At 39.3% G+C, this 19066-nt stretch overlaps 1 protein-coding gene across 4 annotated transcripts in view; it reads left to right on the top strand.

The window, feature by feature from the left end:
* The window catches only part of DPF3 (double PHD fingers 3), a 228061-nt gene that overhangs the window by 173835 nt on the left and 35160 nt on the right, over positions 1 to 19066 (top strand). For 2 of the 4 annotated variants that reach the window (XM_006130318.4, XM_025188288.2), the window contains exon 8: positions 421 to 549. In XM_006130318.4, the coding sequence (XP_006130380.1) occupies positions 421 to 549 (129 nt within the window). Of the gene's footprint in view, positions 1 to 420; positions 550 to 3309; positions 4449 to 11220; positions 16069 to 19066 lie in introns of those variants that run through there. The other 2 variants (XM_075927282.1, XM_075927281.1) reach the window with 2 other exon arrangements.

Genomic DNA, 19066 nt, shown 5'->3' on the forward strand with positions numbered 1-19066 from the left:
CATTTTGTTCTGTTATAGAAACCCTAAGAGTTATTTATAAAAATCAAATAAATGAAGGTTAAACATTTTAGCGTGAGAAATGGGATGTTTAAGCTGACAGTGTTTCTTAAAAAACCCCTCACTTACGATTGCTTAGTATCAACACAACTTCTCCAAGTGTTAAGGGAGAACAGGATGTCACACAGCAAACTTACCCATATGAACAGTATGTTCGGAAGAGTCTCAGAGCTCTCTGCCATGGTACATAATGTACTTACAATGAAAGTGATTTGTACAATCCACTTGTCACCGTAATTGAAAATATTTGGGGAAGGCTATTGTCTACAAATTCATCAAATTCATGTGGCAGCAAAGAGGGGAAGGGAGAAATGTACATACTATGTGTTTTTAAAGTGACTATGATTTCTAACCTGCCTGCAGCCCAGAAAGGACCAGATGGGGCCATCATTCCAAACAACTACTGTGACTTTTGCCTTGGAGGCTCCAATATGAACAAAAAAAGTGGCCGTCCGGAGGAGCTTGTGTCTTGCTCAGACTGTGGACGCTCGGGTAGGTGACTCCTCCTTGCAACTTTCTAATATGAACACATTAGCATGATTTCCCTTTTGGTTCTTTCTAATATTTTGGGGCGGTTTGCTTATTGTTTGTGGGGAAGGATGGTTCTGAAAGTTTCTGTTCTGCTAATGTGCTGACAAGACCTGATATCATCTATGAATCTATCTATATAATGCTATATTTTATTTATTGGCTGTGTATACTTGTTTTTATTTAAATGGAGAGAGAAAATCCTATGACAATGTTAAAGGATGGGCTCTATCTTCAAATGCTGTAATTACAAATGTAAATTACTTTCAAGATTTATGAAAGTTGCATGACAAGCATTTCCATTGATTACACATTTCATGCATTTCTTCATCCAAAAAAGAAAGAGAGGGGAAATTACAGGGTAGGAATGGCAGTAGCTGTCAAGAATTATCCTCTTACAAGATGACTATCATTAATTTTGTTTAAAGAGCTTTTATTTATGTTTTCTTCCTCTGTCTCTTTTTAAATTTAAGAAGTTGCATCTTTTCCCATCCTGAACTTCCTGAAATCTTTTTATTTCTGGGTTGTTGGTTGTTTTTTCTTTTTTTTTCTTTCCTTTTTTCTTTTTTTTTTTTTTTTGGTCCTAGCTAAGCTGTTATTTTTAGATGGAGAAGGGAATGGGGTCTCTTAACAGTAACGTATTCTGGCTCCAATTAAAATTTCCCAGTTGTTATGGTTCTTTGGAGGGGGAGGAAGAAAGGCCATGGATCATTCATCAGAAAACAAAAGAAAATGTTGACATTTGAAATTTTCATATTTGCTGCTACTTCTGCTCCTTATTTGTTGGAAAGTGTTTGTTGTATAACTGCTGAAATGTAATTTAGAGAGGTCTGGTATTAAAATAACAGCCTACTCATGCTCCCATTGAAATTTAATAGCAAAATTCCTATTAAATTCAAAGGGAGCAGGACTGGGCCCTAAATGACAAATGTCCTCTTTAGTTGTTCTGTCCTTTGAAGATATCCTGAGGTGAAAAAAATTAGTGATCAGGGGACCAGTGACAACTCTTAGTCTTCTGAGGGACTTTGCTACAAGTGCTGTACAGACACTAATATGAATCTGTTTTTACTTTTGTGTTTGCTTCATAATAAGGAAAAGAAGCTTACACTGACTATGCTGTGATACTGGAAAAGTGACTTCCATTTTCCCTTTTGCCTTGGGTATTATCTCCCAGCCTTGCTCACTTCAACATTGTCCCAACCTTGCACAATGACAGGGATCCAAATATTCAGTCATGTAGCTGTTTGTTATGGTAATTTCATATTTATCTTCAGAACATGACTGAAATGCACAAATGTGTTGGTGTCCTCATTGTATTTCAAAGGAAATTATCAGGCCCTGTGTAGCTGTTGTCCACAGATAGGGTACAAGCCCCCAAAACAATTCCATTAAACACTTTTTACAAATTCTCATCCATCTGAGTCATTTGCAAGGGTTCTCTGTCTGAGTGATACATGTGTGATGAGAATGGCTTAGGTGCAACTATATATAGACTTTTAAGCTGTAATAGTAATGACTGGTAGCTGCCATATCTACTTTTCTTGGTGATGAAAGACTAGTGGAGGAGAGACTATGAGGATTCTTTTGTTTCTTTCCAATATTCAGTCAGTCAAATCACATCCTTATGAAGTGTTTATTTTACTTATCAATTCTTTTATTATATTCATTTCCTTTTGAGGTACATGATTTGATTCTATGTCTGTTCCTTAGGAAATGCAGTATAATTGCAACAGAGCAGCTTCCTTCAGCTTAAGGGACCAAGCAATTGGTGTATCATCATGTTAGTTAGTGCTTCTGAAGAGGACAACAAACCTTCAGTACCAAACACAATGTTTTCATTTTCTTAGGCCTCAGGGAACATATTTCCCCCTGTATTTCCTGAGGTGGGATTCTGACATCTGTTACTGCAAATTACATATCACATTTGATTCTGAAAAAAAGTTCAGTTTTACAGATTTCATTAAAATTTTTGTGGCTGTTGTTGTTGTTGTTGCTTCTGATGGTCTGTGCTGAGGATTTCATACCCCATCTGGAAAAAATGGACTCAAAGACTTTCTAAACTTTTGAGTGTCCCCCGACAGCAGATCATTCTTTATTTTGGCAGTTTTGGCTGCTGGATGGTGTAGAATTTTTTTTCACAAGACACTCCATAAAATTTCTAACGTGGATATATTAATTTAATGAATATTTAGTTTTTAAAATGTTTTTCACTTTGTCTTCAGAGGAACCACTTTAGGGAAGGGACAGGAAGAGACAGGGATGAGAATTAAAAAACAAAACAAAACAAACCCCACTTCAATACTCATGAATTAACTAGTAAGTTAATCTACAGCAGTAAATTCATGACAGTTGATACCAATCTGAAGGACAATCATTGTGCTTAAAGCTAGCAGCTTCTAATTATTTATATGGTCTAAATATCTTTTAAAACGTAATCAAGAGAAAATATTTTAATGTCTCTTGACGAGAGGAAAACATTAACCCTTTCGCTGCCATGCCCATGGGCCTCTGTGTTGTTGTAAATTTTTTTCTTTAAAAAAGAAACCAACCCCTTTTTACTTTTTCTTACTGCTATTTTCTGTCCTATGTTGTTGTTGATTTGTGGGCACATTTACACCTACCAAGGTGATAGTCTGCATTGTTTGATAATTATGATTATTAAAAAAAATAATGATGATGCCTGTTGCTTAACCCATGTGCTGATATATTCATCATACATGTCAGCTCATTTGGGAAGAGAAGGCAGGAAGGAGGAAGCAGCGCCAGCACACACTACGGAAGACTTGTTCGGTTCCACATCGGAAAGCGACACCTCGACCTTTCATGGCTTTGATGAGGATGATGCAGAAGAGCCTCTCTTGAGCCGAGGAGGCGGCCACGGTAGCAGTTCTACCTCCAGAGATAAAAAGGGTGGCTGCTAAAATAATTAAACAGACACAGAAACTCTTTGAGCAATTTTCTATTATTTTTTACTACTTTGATTATTATTACTACTTTTTTAATTTTAGATCCTTGTTTTTCCCCTTTGGGTGTGTACACTGAAAGCACAAACATATAAAACATAGACAGCTACTTTGAAGTGATGGAAAGTTTTGATTCACTTTTTATTTTTTCACATTCATTTGTTTCTCTTCTCCTCCCCTCTTTCTCTCTGGAAACCTAAAAGGTGGATTTAATATTTTTTTTAATAATGAGCAGAGTTGATTTTCTCATCTTTTAATATATATCAGCAAACCACAAAAATAAAAATGGGTTGGAAAACAGAAAACCAACCCAAATAATTTTTTTATTATTATTATTTATATAGTCTATATATTATTAGAAAAAAAGACATTTTAAATAAAAATTGCAAAAAACAAAAAAGCAACGGATGTCTACTTGATAACAGAACTGTTTCTAGAAAAACCACTGTGGGGTAGATTGTTTGAGATGACAATGAAACCCTTGGTTTGATGACTTCATTTATGTGAGATTTTGCACTTACTGTAGCATGTGGAATTTGTGACTCCCCCTCACATACTCCTCTACAGCTCACTTTTAGCAGCTTGAAAAAGCAAGCAGCTCCGAAGAAGACCATGACATTGAGGAACACATTTCCATCATTTCTTTGGACACCTCTGCATTCACTGGAGATCTCCTCCTCCCTCACCTTTTTATTTCCTCCTCACGCTGTGTGGATTTTTTTTCCTTTTTTTTCTCTTCTTCACCTTTCACCTCATGGAGAGCAATTTCCAAGCACAGGGATGGAATATAAATGACAAGTTACAGACTCTGCAAAGACAAAACAGCTGGAAGAATGAATCATGGAAGAAATTAAAAGGAAAAATACCTCACCTATATTTTTCTTTCTTTTTTTTTAAATTCACACACACACATTCTGATTCCCAGATTTTTCTATCTGAAGTGTCTTGTGAGACACTTTGTGTAGTTTTTCAATAGCTTCTCTTGAAATAAACCAAAGCAATACTCATTAAAGTCCTGAGGGCAATGGAGAAGAGAGTGCTTCCCTCCCAGCGGCTGTCCCAGGACCGAGAAGCTATGCGGCAGATTTGAAAGGTATGTCCCAACAGAAATGTTTTTCAGTCACTGTGAAATCTTCGTGCTGTGTATTTTTTAAAAAAACCTTTACTATTTTATTATAGCAGTAAGTCCTTTAAAGTAAACTGTGTGATTGTGGTATGTACAGTAGACAGGAGCCTGTTCCGTATTAATTCAATGGGAGTTTTGTAGGAGCTGGCTTTGGCACAATATATATATAAATGGGAATAAAGGATACTGAAACATTAACCATGTAGGTTCCACCCTGCATTCCTAGTACAGGCAATGCTCTCATTGCAGGATTAGACTGTAAGGAAATATTTTTGTCATTTTATTATGCCAACATAAGCCATAAGGATGAAATGCTGACCCAATTGAAGTCAATGACAGCATTTCCATTCTCTTCAGTGGAGCCAGAGTTTCACCCCAAGAAGGAAGCTTCAGTGGTGTGCTCATGTTACCAAAACTCATGATAGAAACACATCCGCACACTGTAGACTTTGGAGGTACATTATTTTAGTTCTTGAGTAAGACAAGTCCAAAAAGGACCAGTTACTTCTACTACTCAATTTCTCTTGCTGGAGCAGTATAGCTCAGTTTCTGACAGGTATTTTATGGCTTCTTCCCCCTTTGTTTGTGCTACATTACAGTGCTAAAATAAACCCTAATCCTTATTTTGTTATTAGACAGCTGAGTGTGATGTTTCTGTGTATCTTTATGATTGACATCAGAAATGAAATAACCAATGGCCAGAATCTGCCATCAGATATGCAGGTGTAAATCCAGAGTGATGCCATTGTCTTCTGGATTCCATTAAGAATCTGCCCCATGACCTGTAAAAAAACAATGCTACTTAAAATTACCAAATAAATTTGTATTTTTATAGATAGTATATATTAATGCATGTATGATGCGAAGAAAATCTCCTTTAAAGCATCCTCCATGTTGGTAATCTTTTCCTGTTTTTATTCTTTGGGCTATGTTCCCACTGCTATGTCAAATCATATTATAATCGATCAAATGTCAGATAAATGGTAGTTTGACTTAACCATGCCAATGAAACATGAACTTTAACATTCACTCTTTCACAATCATTTTCTTTTGTTTGAACAAATATATGGAACAGATTTCTAATATTTTGTTTCTATAGTCTACAGTTTGTTTGAAACCCTTCTGTGTTCATTAAAAGCTTATATTCCATCTTGCTTCTCATGATGAACCACAAGAACAGAGCTGTTTGATTACCTCAAATCCCTAAAAGAATAAGAGCCTTGTGGTCATTGTTTTGCTTATCTACCTGTTATTTTATTCATATATATATATATATATATATATATATATATATATATATATATATATATATTAAAATCCAGGCATTGAAATGTGAAGACTGAAGGAATGGAATTCAAAGTGGAGGATGGTGTGGAATGGACTCACAGTTGAATAGACACATTGGCCACATTATTTTCTTGCTGATCCTAATGTGAATCCAAAATAATACCAAAAAATTCAGTGGAGTTCCTTTGGATTTGTGTCAATGTAGCTGACAGCAGACTCTGGTTCAGTCAACATTTATTTTCAGTAGTGTACAAAATCCTCAGTAGCTATATTTAGTATGTAGACACTCATTGGGTTGATCTGGCCTTGTGAGATGAAGGAAGGAAAGGATAAATGTATTATGAAGGAAGGCAGTGTAGTTACAGGACTTCTTCAGATATCACTTTAAAGACTAACAAGATGGTTTATTAGATGATGAGCTTTCGTGGGCCAGACCCACTTCCTCAGATCAAATAGTGGAAGAAAGTAGTCACAACCATATATACCAAAGGATACAATTAAAAAAATGAACAAATATGAAAAGGACAAATCACATTGCAGAACAGGAGGGGGATGCGGGGGGGTGAGGGGGGAAGGAAGGAAGGTAAGTGTCTGTGAATTGATGATATTAGAGGTAGGGAGAGTGGGATGTTTGTGAGTTAATGGTATTAGAGGTGATAATTGGGGAAACTGTCTTGGTAATGGGTGAGATAGTTCAAATGTTTGTTAAGTCCTTGTTGGCAAGTGTCAAATTTTAACATGAATGACAGTTCAGAGGATTCCCTTTCAAGTGCAGATGTAAAAGGTCTTTGTAGCAGAATGCAGGTGGTCAAGTCATTGAGAGAGTGTCCTTTCTGGTTAAAATGGCAAGAAACTGTTTTCTCTTTGTGATCTTGTCTGATATCTGTTTTGTGGGCATTAATCCTTTGGCGAAGTGTCTGAGATGTTTGTCCAATGTACATAGCAGATGGACACTTTCGGCACATGATAGCATAGATTATATTTCTGGATGCGCAGGAGTATGTGTTCTTGATCTTATAACTCACTTGGTTAGGTCCAATAATGGTATCAGCAAAATGAATATGTGGACAAAGCTGGCAACGGGGTTTGTTGCAAGGGAAGGTACCAGGGTTGGTATTAGTGTGGTATGTCCTGTGGTGGTTGGTAAGAATCATCTTGAGGTTAGGTGGTTGTCTATAGGAGACTATGGGTCTGTCTCCCAGAGCCTCTTTGAGTATGGTATCCTGTTCCAATATAGGCTGTAGTTTATTGATAATGTGTTGGACAGGTTTAAGTTGGGGGTTGTAGGTGATGACAAGTGGTGTTCTTGTCGACAACAAGCGACACACAATCTTAGCCGCGCTGAACACCATGCCATCCAGAGTCTCAAAAACAACCTGGACATTGTAATCAAACCAGCTGACAAAGGAGGTGCTGTGGTCATTATGAATAAGGCCGACTATAACCAGGAGGCAACCAGACAACTCTCGAACACCACATTTTACAAACCTCTCCCCTCTGATCCCACCTTGGACTACCAAAAGAAACTACACTGTCTCCTTAAAAGCCTCCCCACAGCTACTCGGGAACAAATCCTCACAGAATCACCTTCTGACCCCCGACCAGGATTGTTCTATCTACTTCCCAAGATCCATAAACCTGGGCACCCCGGACGTCCCATCATCTCTGGTATTGGCACGCTCACTACTGGTCTATCCAGCTATGTAGACACTCTTCTCAAACCCTTCGTAATCAATATCAGCAATTCACAGACACTTACCTTCCTTCCTCCCCCTTCCCACCTCCCCGCATCCCCCTTCTGTTCTGCAATGTGATTTGTCCTTTTCATATTTGTTCATTTTTTTTAATTGTATCCTTTGGTATATATGGTTGTGACTACTTTCTTCCACTATTTGATCTGAGGAAGTGGGTCTGGCCCACGAAAGCTCATCATCTAATAAACCATATTGTTAGTCTTTAAAGTGCTACATTGTCCTGCATTTTGCTTCAACTACCCCAGACTAACACGGCTACATTTCTATCACTCTTCAGATATCCTTACTATGGTGAGATAACAGAGGCAAGAAGAGAGCTTCAGGTCCATGTTTAATAGAACAGGCTGAGCAGTGTAGGAGTGGAGCATGGAGGATAAGCTGGATTTGAAGACAGTGGTCATGGAGTCAATATGCAAAGTGCAGGGCAGTCAAGGAAGGGAGGAGAGAGTAGAGAGCAGTAGAGGAATCTGATAGATTTATGGAGATTGAATGTCACAGATAGAGTGTTGCTGAGCAAAATGTGGGATAACGCTGAGGATACTAAAATGGAGTGGTGGGAGAGGAAACAGTGCCTCGTGAAAACCAGGCTTGGAGAATAGCCATAATTGTGACTATGGAAGTGAACGTTGACTTAGAAGTTAAATACATCCTGGAGTGTTGAGAGGTGTTGAGAACAGGAGAAGAGGATTGGCCATTGAAGTCAGAGATGACCAGGATGCTCATCCCCTTGTAGGAATGGGGAAAGGAGAGTCAGATCACATGCAGTTTGAAGGCAGAGGTTATGTGAGAGGATCTGTAATTACCAGAGGAAAAAGGAAGATCCTGACACCATCAGTGCCACAGACTTCTCTTTAGGAGTGGGGGAGTTGCACAGTCTTAGTAGTGTCCCAAGGAAAACAAGCCACTGATCAAACTGAGAAAGCACAAAGAGTTTCTGGACTTGAATTCCAGGTCAGAAATTGGTGGGGTGCGAGGTGGGAGGAGGCAGGGAAAGAAATGTTGCACTTTACAACCTCAGGGTATGTCTACACTGCAATCTGTCTGGAGTGAGCTCTGCAGCCTGGGCTAGCAGGTCTCATAGTAGTGCTCTAAAAACAACTGACTGGACAGCACTTTGAAGTTGCAGCTCAGGCTGGAGTTTAGGCGCCATTGTTTCTTAGATCGTACATCCAAGCTTTTGTATGTTCCCTTAATGATGTGGGGGCACATTCCTAAACATCTTCCTGCTCATGCATAGCACAGGACCTCAGAATAGTTGCAGGAAGACTTGCATTTTCTTGAGCTAACCCCTGCAAGTTCTCCTTGAATCTTATAAGTGGGGCTAGTGGAGTTTAAGGAGACTGCAGCCCCGCTTGAGCGACAGACTGGTGGGAGGAGAGGCCAGGTAGAGTGTCCAGGCCATTCTTGACATGATCCAACTCCTGGGATTTAATTAAAGAGTCTGCTTAGCAGGAATGGATCTTGCCTCTGACTGGAAGACGACAGTTTAATATCTTAGAATAATTTTGATCAAGTGAATTATAAATTGGAAGGGAATTTACATGGGCCTCACTGGTATAATGGCCAGGGAGTACATATGTGGCATGAGCTTTATTTGGGGGTGTGGCAAAGAAGGAATGGAAATGAAATTAGTTCATATTTTCATCTCTTCACCTTCCTCACTAATTTGATTACTTGTATTTTTATTCTTTATATACCAACTGCAACTGAGAATGAAGCAACTATGGGGGGCATTTCTTACAACAAACTAAATATCACATCAGGAAACAAATGAACATCTCACATTAACTAGTGTCTCCTAAGTTCTGCTGCTACACATGTCAGAGTGTTACTATTAGCTTCAATAGGACCAGCATTGGGCTTTCTGCTACTGCCATTAATCACACTATAAATACATAAATTAATGTGAGATGCTAATCTGTATCCCAATGCAATAGTTAATTAGTTATATGTAACCCCATCTTTACATTTTTATATTAGTATCTCATTTTGAGTTCAAATTTGCCATTTTACAACTCTCTACTTTGGTTCTTGGCTGGAAACAGAGGTTCAGACTGCTGCCTGCGGATGCGTGGGACAATCAGAGCTGCATCAGACAGTGGCTGAGCCCAGCCTGTGCTGGGACACCATCTGTTATGAATACATTCTCCCCCTGCTGTCCTCCTATAATTTAGGGAATTTTTTCATGATTATTCGAGATGGGCTGTAAACACAATCGCTGATCTAAACACCCCCAAACTCCAAGTGTTCAAAATGTGGCTCCTGATCCAAATTCTTTGGATTGGGCTCATTGCTAATGGCAATCAATTTTGCTTAGCCTATTCTTCAGGCAAATGTCTTATTGACTCTGCTGGGGGTTTTACTTAAATAAGATCTATCCAGAATGTGCTTTACTGTAACATAAGTTGATGCTTTCAGTAAATCCTGTTCCCGATTCTTCCTGTTTCCCCTGTTCCCTATTCTTCCTGTTTTTTATATTTATTTGTAGGGTGTAATTATTAACGTGTGTGTAAAAGATATATTTCATAGGAAAAAAAGCTTTTGAAATGTTTTAGAGTTTGAACAACTGAGTTGGTTCCATTTTTCATACCCCTCTATCTGTCTTTAGTATCATGAAAAAGAAGAAAATTGTAATATAATTTGGAAACGTCAGGTTTCATTATTTTAAAGCTTGATAGCTTATGATTTACTGGAACTAGAAATGAGTGCTGTGGCCAGAAGGAAAAGATAACTCCCCTGTCTCCCAGCATCTCTTTTGGTCACCAATAGTTCCCGATATTTTGCCTCTTAAATGCATCACTGTTCCAGGACTGAATATTTCCTGTCCTGGAACCTCTGACCATTGCAGTTTTGGGAGTGAGGGAGATGAGAAGGTTTCACATTTTGGGGGAAAGAAATATTTTAGTGATAGACTACTGCACTAGATGATAGGAACTGTTCAGAGGTTTGGAATTCAGAAGTTAGTCCTGGGGAGATGAACTAGTTGGTGGAGAGCCGGTGTGATATTCAGTTTTTCACTTGTTCCAGAATTATCACAAGGCTGTTACCACCACATACATGCATGAGTTCTAAAATTTGGTTGGCATCACATAACTCCTCAGGATAGGGAACATGTGTTCTTGCCTTGCATATACATGTGGCTCTATTAACAACATAAAAAGCTCAGGATCTCAAAAGCCAAAGGTCTTAACCTCAAGTCAAGAAGCAGTGGTCAGAGATGAACAATGAGGGGAAATGTAATTATATGTTTACAGTGAAAAAGTTCACAATGTTTGGGGATTTTTGGGTGTGACGTCTTCACATCCCTTTTATCTTCTCTTGGTATTCTTTTAGGACACCTACATTCAACTGAAACTGTGATTTGTCTATCTTTATTTTTAAAGTGTAAAGTGGAATGGGAGCCAACCTGGAAGATTTTGCTTTTTTTTTTTTTTTTTTTTAAGAATTGCTTTTTTGTCTGTTTTGGGGTTTTTAGTTTTATTTTGTATTGCCTTTCCCTCTGCAGTCTGCCCTGCCCTCATGGACTCCAGCATCCTTCAAGCAAGCCATTTCCGAAGAAGGCCAAGAGAAGCCAGAATGCTTTGATATTTCTTCTCTCCTTGCCCGACTCCTCCCATCTGGCACAGGAGCCTGGACTGTGGAAATCCTGCTGGCACCTGCTCAGAGAAGTTTTGGGATGCCCTAAGTTTGTGCAATACAAAGAAAACCTTTTCTTTGTTAAACGTCTTGAGTTCACTGTCCTTTAAGTGTGTGTGTTAACCCAGGTCAAACTGGAATTGATCTACAATAGAAATGACTGAAAAACAAACAAACAAACTGAAAAAAGGACAACTATTTTATTTATTTCAATATTTAAGAGAGAAAAAAAGTGCTCAAGTTGCACAGTATTTTTGTTTAAAATAGTTTACTTCAAAATTTAAAAGCAATTTTGTGAAGACGTGACAATTTAAAAAAGCACTTACTGTAAAATAAAGGCTGAATATTTACTTTAAGGATTTTTTTAAATTATGAAAATAAAGATCAACTCTGCTCTCTTTTTAAAGAAGCCATTCATACATGTGCTGAGTATTTTTATTTTTTGCAAACTGGATGTGGTAAGTGAAGATGGTTCTGGTTTATTTTCTCCTAAATTCATGGTACTGATTCCCTGTTAGATATTTAAAGCTTATTTGCTTTACTGTATTAGACACAATCTGAACAACAAGCAAAGAACAGACCCAAAGGCTGAATTCTTGTTATCGATTTTTATGTCTGTGCTGGAAAGAATATTGATGTATCTTTTTTCAATAGAATGAAACAAGATTTGGCTTTACCAGTTTGGGGAAAATATTGCTGCTGAAAATAGAAGTATAAGAAAGGAACGACTCAATTTGCTGGAGTGCTACTTTTCATTTTAGTAACTCTATAGTTCATTTTGAGAGCTGCGTGAAATCAAAGGTCCTGATTATGTGTGCATTCTGAATGTGGAATCTCTCAGTGGAAGTCCCCTGAACTCCAAGTGCAGAACCTTTGCCTAATTGAGTTTTAATTTGGGAACCACTGGCAGGGATCCTGGAACAGTTTTTATAGTAGGAGTGCTGTGATCCATGGAATAAAACTGTAAATCCTATATATACATGGGAACCACTTCAAGCCAGGGGGCGCTACAGCACCCCCATACCTGTAGTTCTAGAATCTATAACCACCAGACATTCAGAGCTGCCTTTCAGCACCTCAGAAATCAGAAGGTGGGGTGAGGTAGGAGGAGGCAAGTGTGAGTCGCCATGTGCATAACCCTAAATTTAGTTTTATGGTGTGTAGGTGGGAATAGAGGAATTCAAACATTTCGAATTGTTAGTCATCTTCCCAGCCTGGTAAGATGTATTGGTTTATAGGTGAATTGGAGAACCTATTTGGTTACCTAGTCCATCCTCAAGGACCAGTGCAAGATTGTTCCTGACAGTATTTTGTGCCATCTGGTTTTGAGTGTCTCAAACTAAAGATACAGAATAGCCTACTCTTTTAAAGAAAGATAATTGAACATGAGGCCTAGTCTACCTAGGAAAAGGTTTTCCATTAAAATTCCACTTGTGTAGTAGGAAGCAGAATAGATTATACCTGTATTGGCAAAAACATCTTTATGCTGGTATAACTGGGCTTTTGCAGTATAGAAATGTTGTAAAATAATCACATTGACATTACTTTGCCAGCAAAAATTTCTAGCGTAGAAATCTCTAGTGACCTGAGAACCCTTGTCCATCCTCATCCAGTGAGTCATCTCTGCTGAGTCACTAAATTATTTATTTACTAAAGGCATCTGGAGAGAACATGTTCTTTTACCATTGAAAAGAAGGTGGCATATGAAACGAATGAAAGCCCTGACCTTTCATCCTATTTCTTGCTTACCCAGGACTTCAGTTGACTTCACTGGGGATTTTAGGTGTGTTAGGAATACAGGATCTGGAGAAGAGCCTTCTTTTCTTATCACCTGGGATCAAATCAGTAGGTGTAGGCAACATAATATCACTTGTAGCTCCCACTCCAGCTCCCACTGACTTCAATGGCAAAACTTATATCGCCAAGACAGGGAGCACAAACAGGACACTTTGACAGTTTTTGGAAATCTGCAGTTGTTAAACTGCCTTTAACAAAATCAGGTTTTGTTATGTTAAAATATAACAAAATGCACAACTGTAATGAAGCTTCTCAAACAGTAGGGTTTGGATTTAATCTGTGTAATATTCCTGTTCAATAAAAGTCTCCTTCTGATGCCCCCATGGTATATTTCTCTGTAAATATTAGTTTATCTAAAGATTCCACAAGATCTTTTTAGTGCACACTATTCTCTCCAAAACCCCGTTATCAGAGATACTTGCTGTACATATACTTTTCTAAGCTTTACATTGTTTACAATACTCTCTTCTAAGCTTAAAATAAAACTTCCTTCTCTATTGATTTTGTTTTCCTTTTCCATTTGGTAAATGATGACTTTTGTCCTTGGGTTTTGTTTTGTATTTGCTAATGAAGCTTGAAATTAACACAGCTTTCTTGTTTTTCTCTGTTGGCTGGATTTTGGGAACAGTATTTGTTACTTGCTTCTGTGGAGGTAGGCAGAGGAGAGAATAAAATACTGCTTTTGTGTAGGGGGCCATATAAATAAGAATAATTGTTTCCCATCATTTGGCAATAGCAGTGGATCTTATTTGGAGGATACTCATGTATTTGGAGGATATTCCCCTGAAGATGAATATAATTGTTAAAGCAGTGAAAATGCAGAGTCTAAATTTCTTGACACTGCCCACTTTAACATAGATTTTAACCGATTACATCATTTTTTTGAATCCAGAACCTATCCATCACATTTCTAATGTATCATTTCTTCAGTATCAAAATGCCAGTTTCAAGCTTTTGGTTAACTTTTTGTGTTTCACAATGTAAATCATTAAACCTCTTCTTCCACACACACATGTTGGGGTGGAGTAATGGGGAAGGAGAGAGAGAGAGCTGATTGTTTTAGGTTTGCTGGGAGCAGTAGCCTTTTTAGGTAGGTTTTTCTGTATTTCTTTTTCCTCTAATGACAGTGCTGTCATTTATATGAAACTCTGCTGTGTTTACCTGTCCCCCATCACACTCCCAATGACCAGCAGTAGTTACAGAAGGCACTTTCAGTGCTCACAACTGCATGCAATAGTAGCAGCTGAGTGCAGTTCTTAAGTGGTCTTTTGATGTTTGCAAAAAGAGCCCCTGGAATAGTGAAACCAAAACTAGGTTTAAAATAAATAATATACTGCAAAGAGGAGAAAATCCAGTAATTCTCTATAGAATTTAATAGGGATGAATCCAGTAGGGTTGTGTAGGAATTGTTCTAAGGCCTTATCTACACTGGCATGTTCTGTCACCAAAAACTATGAAAGCATTTACACCATAATGTGACTTTTGTCAGGAAAAACAGCCAGTTTCAGTGGCAAAAATCTTCCACTCCTGTGAGAGACTTTTCCATTTCCCCTCCTTTTACTGTCGACAAAGAGCCAGTGCAGACTTCTGTTTGTTTTGTCGAGAGAACTGCGTGTCCACCAGTGTCCCACAATACCTACCCTGATGGCTGTGCTCCCTATTTTGTGACCTGTGCTGCCCTGCAAGCATGTGCTCCTCCCCTTTCAAAGCTCTGGGAAGTATCTGACAGCTGAGTGAGCTGTGCAGTTTGGGGAACAAAAAAAGAACAACTCATTGGTATGTTACTGTTCATCCCTGCTAAGAACACGTGGCAGACAGACTGCTGCTACAGGGGGAGAGCTGGAAAGACTGCTGTGCTGCTTTGACATTCCTCATCCTGGAGAGCTCACAGAGCTAAGAAAGAATCCCAAGAAGTGCAAGGATTGGCTCTGCCCTCCCACATTACTGCATTGTGGGATGCTTACCTACATTGCTTTGCTATTTCTCTGGACAGGGTGCTAGCAATGTGGTCATGAAATGTCAACAGTGGAAGGCAGAAAACATAGTTTGACTGTTTTTCACTCTTGGCAACTTTTGCATGTTGAAAGCACTTTTGTCGCCAAACCTTCCCAGTGTAAGCAAAGCCCAAAACACATAGAGAAGGAGACTTTATAGAATATTTAAATGCTCCTCTACAGTATTACTAATCTCCCTGTAATTGAAAGCTTACCATCCTCTGTTCAGTATAGCCTCTTTCCGTGTGTAATTTTTAATTCAATCACTAGTTTGTTTCCTGACTCCAATGGGAATGGAGAGACTTGAAAATATTGGTGAAAAGCGTTTTGATGGGAAAGATGCTTTTTAAGCCACTTTGTCTCTCCCCCAATCACTGTGACTGCTAGGAGCCAGTTTGGCCCCTGGCAAAATTGATAGCATCCTAAAGGCTTTTGCAAGTTATACCATTAGTGATGGCTATCAAGGTGCCACTGTGCTTACTCTTACCATGCCCCTCCAATTCTTGACACATTACCCACAAAACTGTTCTTCCAAGGAATTTTAAGTTCTTCACTGCTCCATATCTGGACAGGGAGGAGGATTTGTCATAGCAGATCCCTATTCCTTTCCCCAAACCCTTGATCACTGAAGTCTCTGCTGCTCCTATCTCCAGCTGCAATGTGTCTGTGTCCTACATCATTTCCAGCTCCCTGATGTGCTGAACAGAGCAAATAATTGGCAGGAAGTCCGGTGTGCGGGTAGGCTACTGTACACAGGGGTTGATGCTTGACAAGGAGAAAGGAAAGCTTCAGGGAAAATCCTTCTCTTGTAGCTCCCTAGACAATGGGTAAGAATCCCACTCATTTTCTCCATTTGTCCTCACTTCTCTCTTTGGGTATGTCTACACTACCCCCCTAGTTCGAACTAGGGGGGTAATGTATGCATACCGAACTTGCTAATGAAGCCCGGGATTTGAATTTCCCGGGCTTCATCAGCATAAAGCCGGCTCCGCCATTTTTAAAAGCTGGCTTGTTCGAACCCCGTGCCGCGCGGCTACATGCGGCACAGGCTAGATAGTTCGAACTATGTAGCCATTCCGATCTATCTGTACACCTCATTCCACGAGGCGTACAGATAGTTCAGAATAACTACATAGTTCGAACTATCTAGCCCGTGCCGCATGTAGCCGCGCGGCACGGGGTTCGAACAAGCCAGCTTTTAAAAATGGCGGAGCCAGCTTTATGCTAATGAAGCCCGGGAAATTCAAATCCCGGGCTTCATTAGCAAGTTCGGTATGCATACATTACCCCCCTAGTTCGAACTAGGGGGGTAGTGTAGACATACCCTTTGACAGAGAACTTTAGGCTTAGCCACCCTCAAATCAAGGAGAGAACAGATGTTATTACAGGACTCCACTGCTGGTAGCAGTGTACCTTTTCTTTTAAATTGATACAGACCCTCTTTTTTTGCTCTGCTCCACACCAATCACATCTGCCACTGTGTAGCTAGCTAAGTAGGGGAACTAGATTTTTCTGCCAAAGTGATCAGGAGTGAAATCTGGCATTTAAATTAGCCTTCTTAGACTTTTAGTAAGACCCCCACCATTCCTACCCCTGTAGAGCTACTGTTTAGGCTGTTAGGCTCAGGCTTTTTTAACCATAAGGTCCAGAAACATAATCATACATAGATGAAAGTTTTAATTGTACAGAAACAATGTAGGATGTAAGGAAGCTTAGGTTCCCCACAAGCTCCCAAGCTGATAGCAATAGTGGTGACAGGTGGGTAGAATGAAACATTTTATTTTCCAGTTACATCTAATGTGGCTCCCCATGGTCGTCAGTGTTGCACAACTCCCAATTAATATGGAGATTTATCCTGAGGGCTGAATGGTTGAGGGCTATGTGAAAAATGGTTGGTTTATTTGGCCTAAATTAATATTTACTGGTATATTATTTCTCATTTGTTCTCATTGCTATGCTATACCTGCAAGGAGTCTTTGTCTTGTTAATATTTGCTTCCTAAAACTGTGAGTCCTGATTGTAATCAGAACCATGAAGCCAATGGGGCTTGAGGGAACATAGACCTCATCCCCCAAACAAAACCTTTAATGCTGTTTTAAAGAGATCTAACCTCTAGCTCCCATCTTGATGCTCCCTGATTGAGTCATTAAGGCCAGGTCTACACTAGGGGAGTATGTTGACCTAAGATACGCAACTCCAGTTATGTGAATCGTATTATTGGCGTTGACATACCCCAGGTCGAATTTCTGTGGCATATCCCAGTGCAGGAGGTCAACAGGGGAAACTCTCCTATCAACTTCCCTTACTCCTTGTGACCTGGTGGAATACTGGAGTTGTTAGGAGTGTGATCAGCAGTAGATGTAGTGGGTTGTTAATAAACCTGATAAACAGAATCCTGAGAGATTGAGCTCCACAATGTGGATCTCCTATTACATGGAGATAAGCCCTAAAACTTCCTTAGAAATAGCTTCAGTGGAAGAGTACTGTTTTCCCCCAACAGGGGCTTGTATTTGTTTAAGCACTCTATTGTCCCACAGCAAACAGCATAAAATGGGATTTCCTTCCACCAAATCTGGGCATTTAAAACAATTTAATTCCAGTTGTGATGAGGCCATCATATTGTAAAACAATAGAAATGTAGCCGTGTTAGTCTGGTGTAGCTGAAGCAAAATGCAGGACTATGTAGCACTTTAAAGACTAACAAGATGGTTTATTAGATGATGAGCTTTCGTGGGCCAGACCCACTTCCTCAGATCTGAGGAAGGTTTGATCTGAGGAAGTGGGTCTGGCCCACGAAAGCTCATCATCTAATAAACCATCTTGTTAGTCTTTAAAGTGCTACCCTTTATTGCATTTCTTAACTTCATCATTGTTTTCTAAAAGACCCCCCATGCATTTTTACCAATATGATATGGCCTGGTTATGGCTAGAAAAGTACTTACCATCATGATTTGGATGACTGCTCATTCACTTGGCATCTAATTCTTCCATTATAAGGAATTGGACCACCTTTTAAAAAAACCCTAAATTTCTAGAACACAGTTTTGTCTTTGTTGATGCCATCCTCCACAATACAATTAGAAACCACTGACTGGATTTCAGTTTAAAGTTGTCTAAAATATATGGTGTTGTATTGAGTGACCTACAGACAGGGTCCAGTTATGAAGCTGCTATGGAAAATATGATATATTTTGAACAACAAACACTGAATGATGGATTGAACTACTGCTGCCTGCATGAAAGCAACAGAAGTCTTGGAAAATTCCTTAAGGGGGCTGTTCTTCTTTGAACTCCTGGCTGATGGACAGCCCCACTTGTCAAGAGGACATATCCCTATTGGTTTTACCAGAGAGACCATGTGCCACTTGATGCTGTTCTTAACCATCTATGACGGCAAATTCCCTAATTCCAAATTCCAGTTCATATCTATGTTCTAAATGTTTGGGATCCCTTTGAGACATTTTTGCTTGAACTGAACCACTCTGGCTAATCAGCCTCTGGGTCTCCGTCACTGAATCGGCAACAATATGATTTCACCATGCTCTGCTTTGGGAGGAGAAGGAGCATGTTCTTCACATACAACCAGCTTCCCTGAAACAGCCTGGGGGTTTTAAAGACTGCATTACCTGAATTATGTCAGTGTTACTGGAGACTTAAGAGGTTAAACATTTCTTTTACTAGGTAACAGGGATTAGTTACTTTTGCACTAATCCCAGTAGCAAGTACAGTGACTGAAGCCAACTCAAGGAACACATACCAGGAGAGGCAATCAAGAGCTGTATAGTAACAAAGGTGGATGTTTTTATTTTTGTAAGTGTCAGATACCCACTAAAACAACAGGTAGCCCATATATGCCTAACATCGAATTTCATACTACACCCTGTGCAGCAGGATCTCAGTTTCTCTTTCCAACGTATCACCCAG

Source organism: Pelodiscus sinensis, chromosome 4 (genome assembly GCF_049634645.1).
Source record: "Pelodiscus sinensis isolate JC-2024 chromosome 4, ASM4963464v1, whole genome shotgun sequence".
Lineage (NCBI taxonomy): Eukaryota > Metazoa > Chordata > Testudines > Trionychidae > Pelodiscus > Pelodiscus sinensis.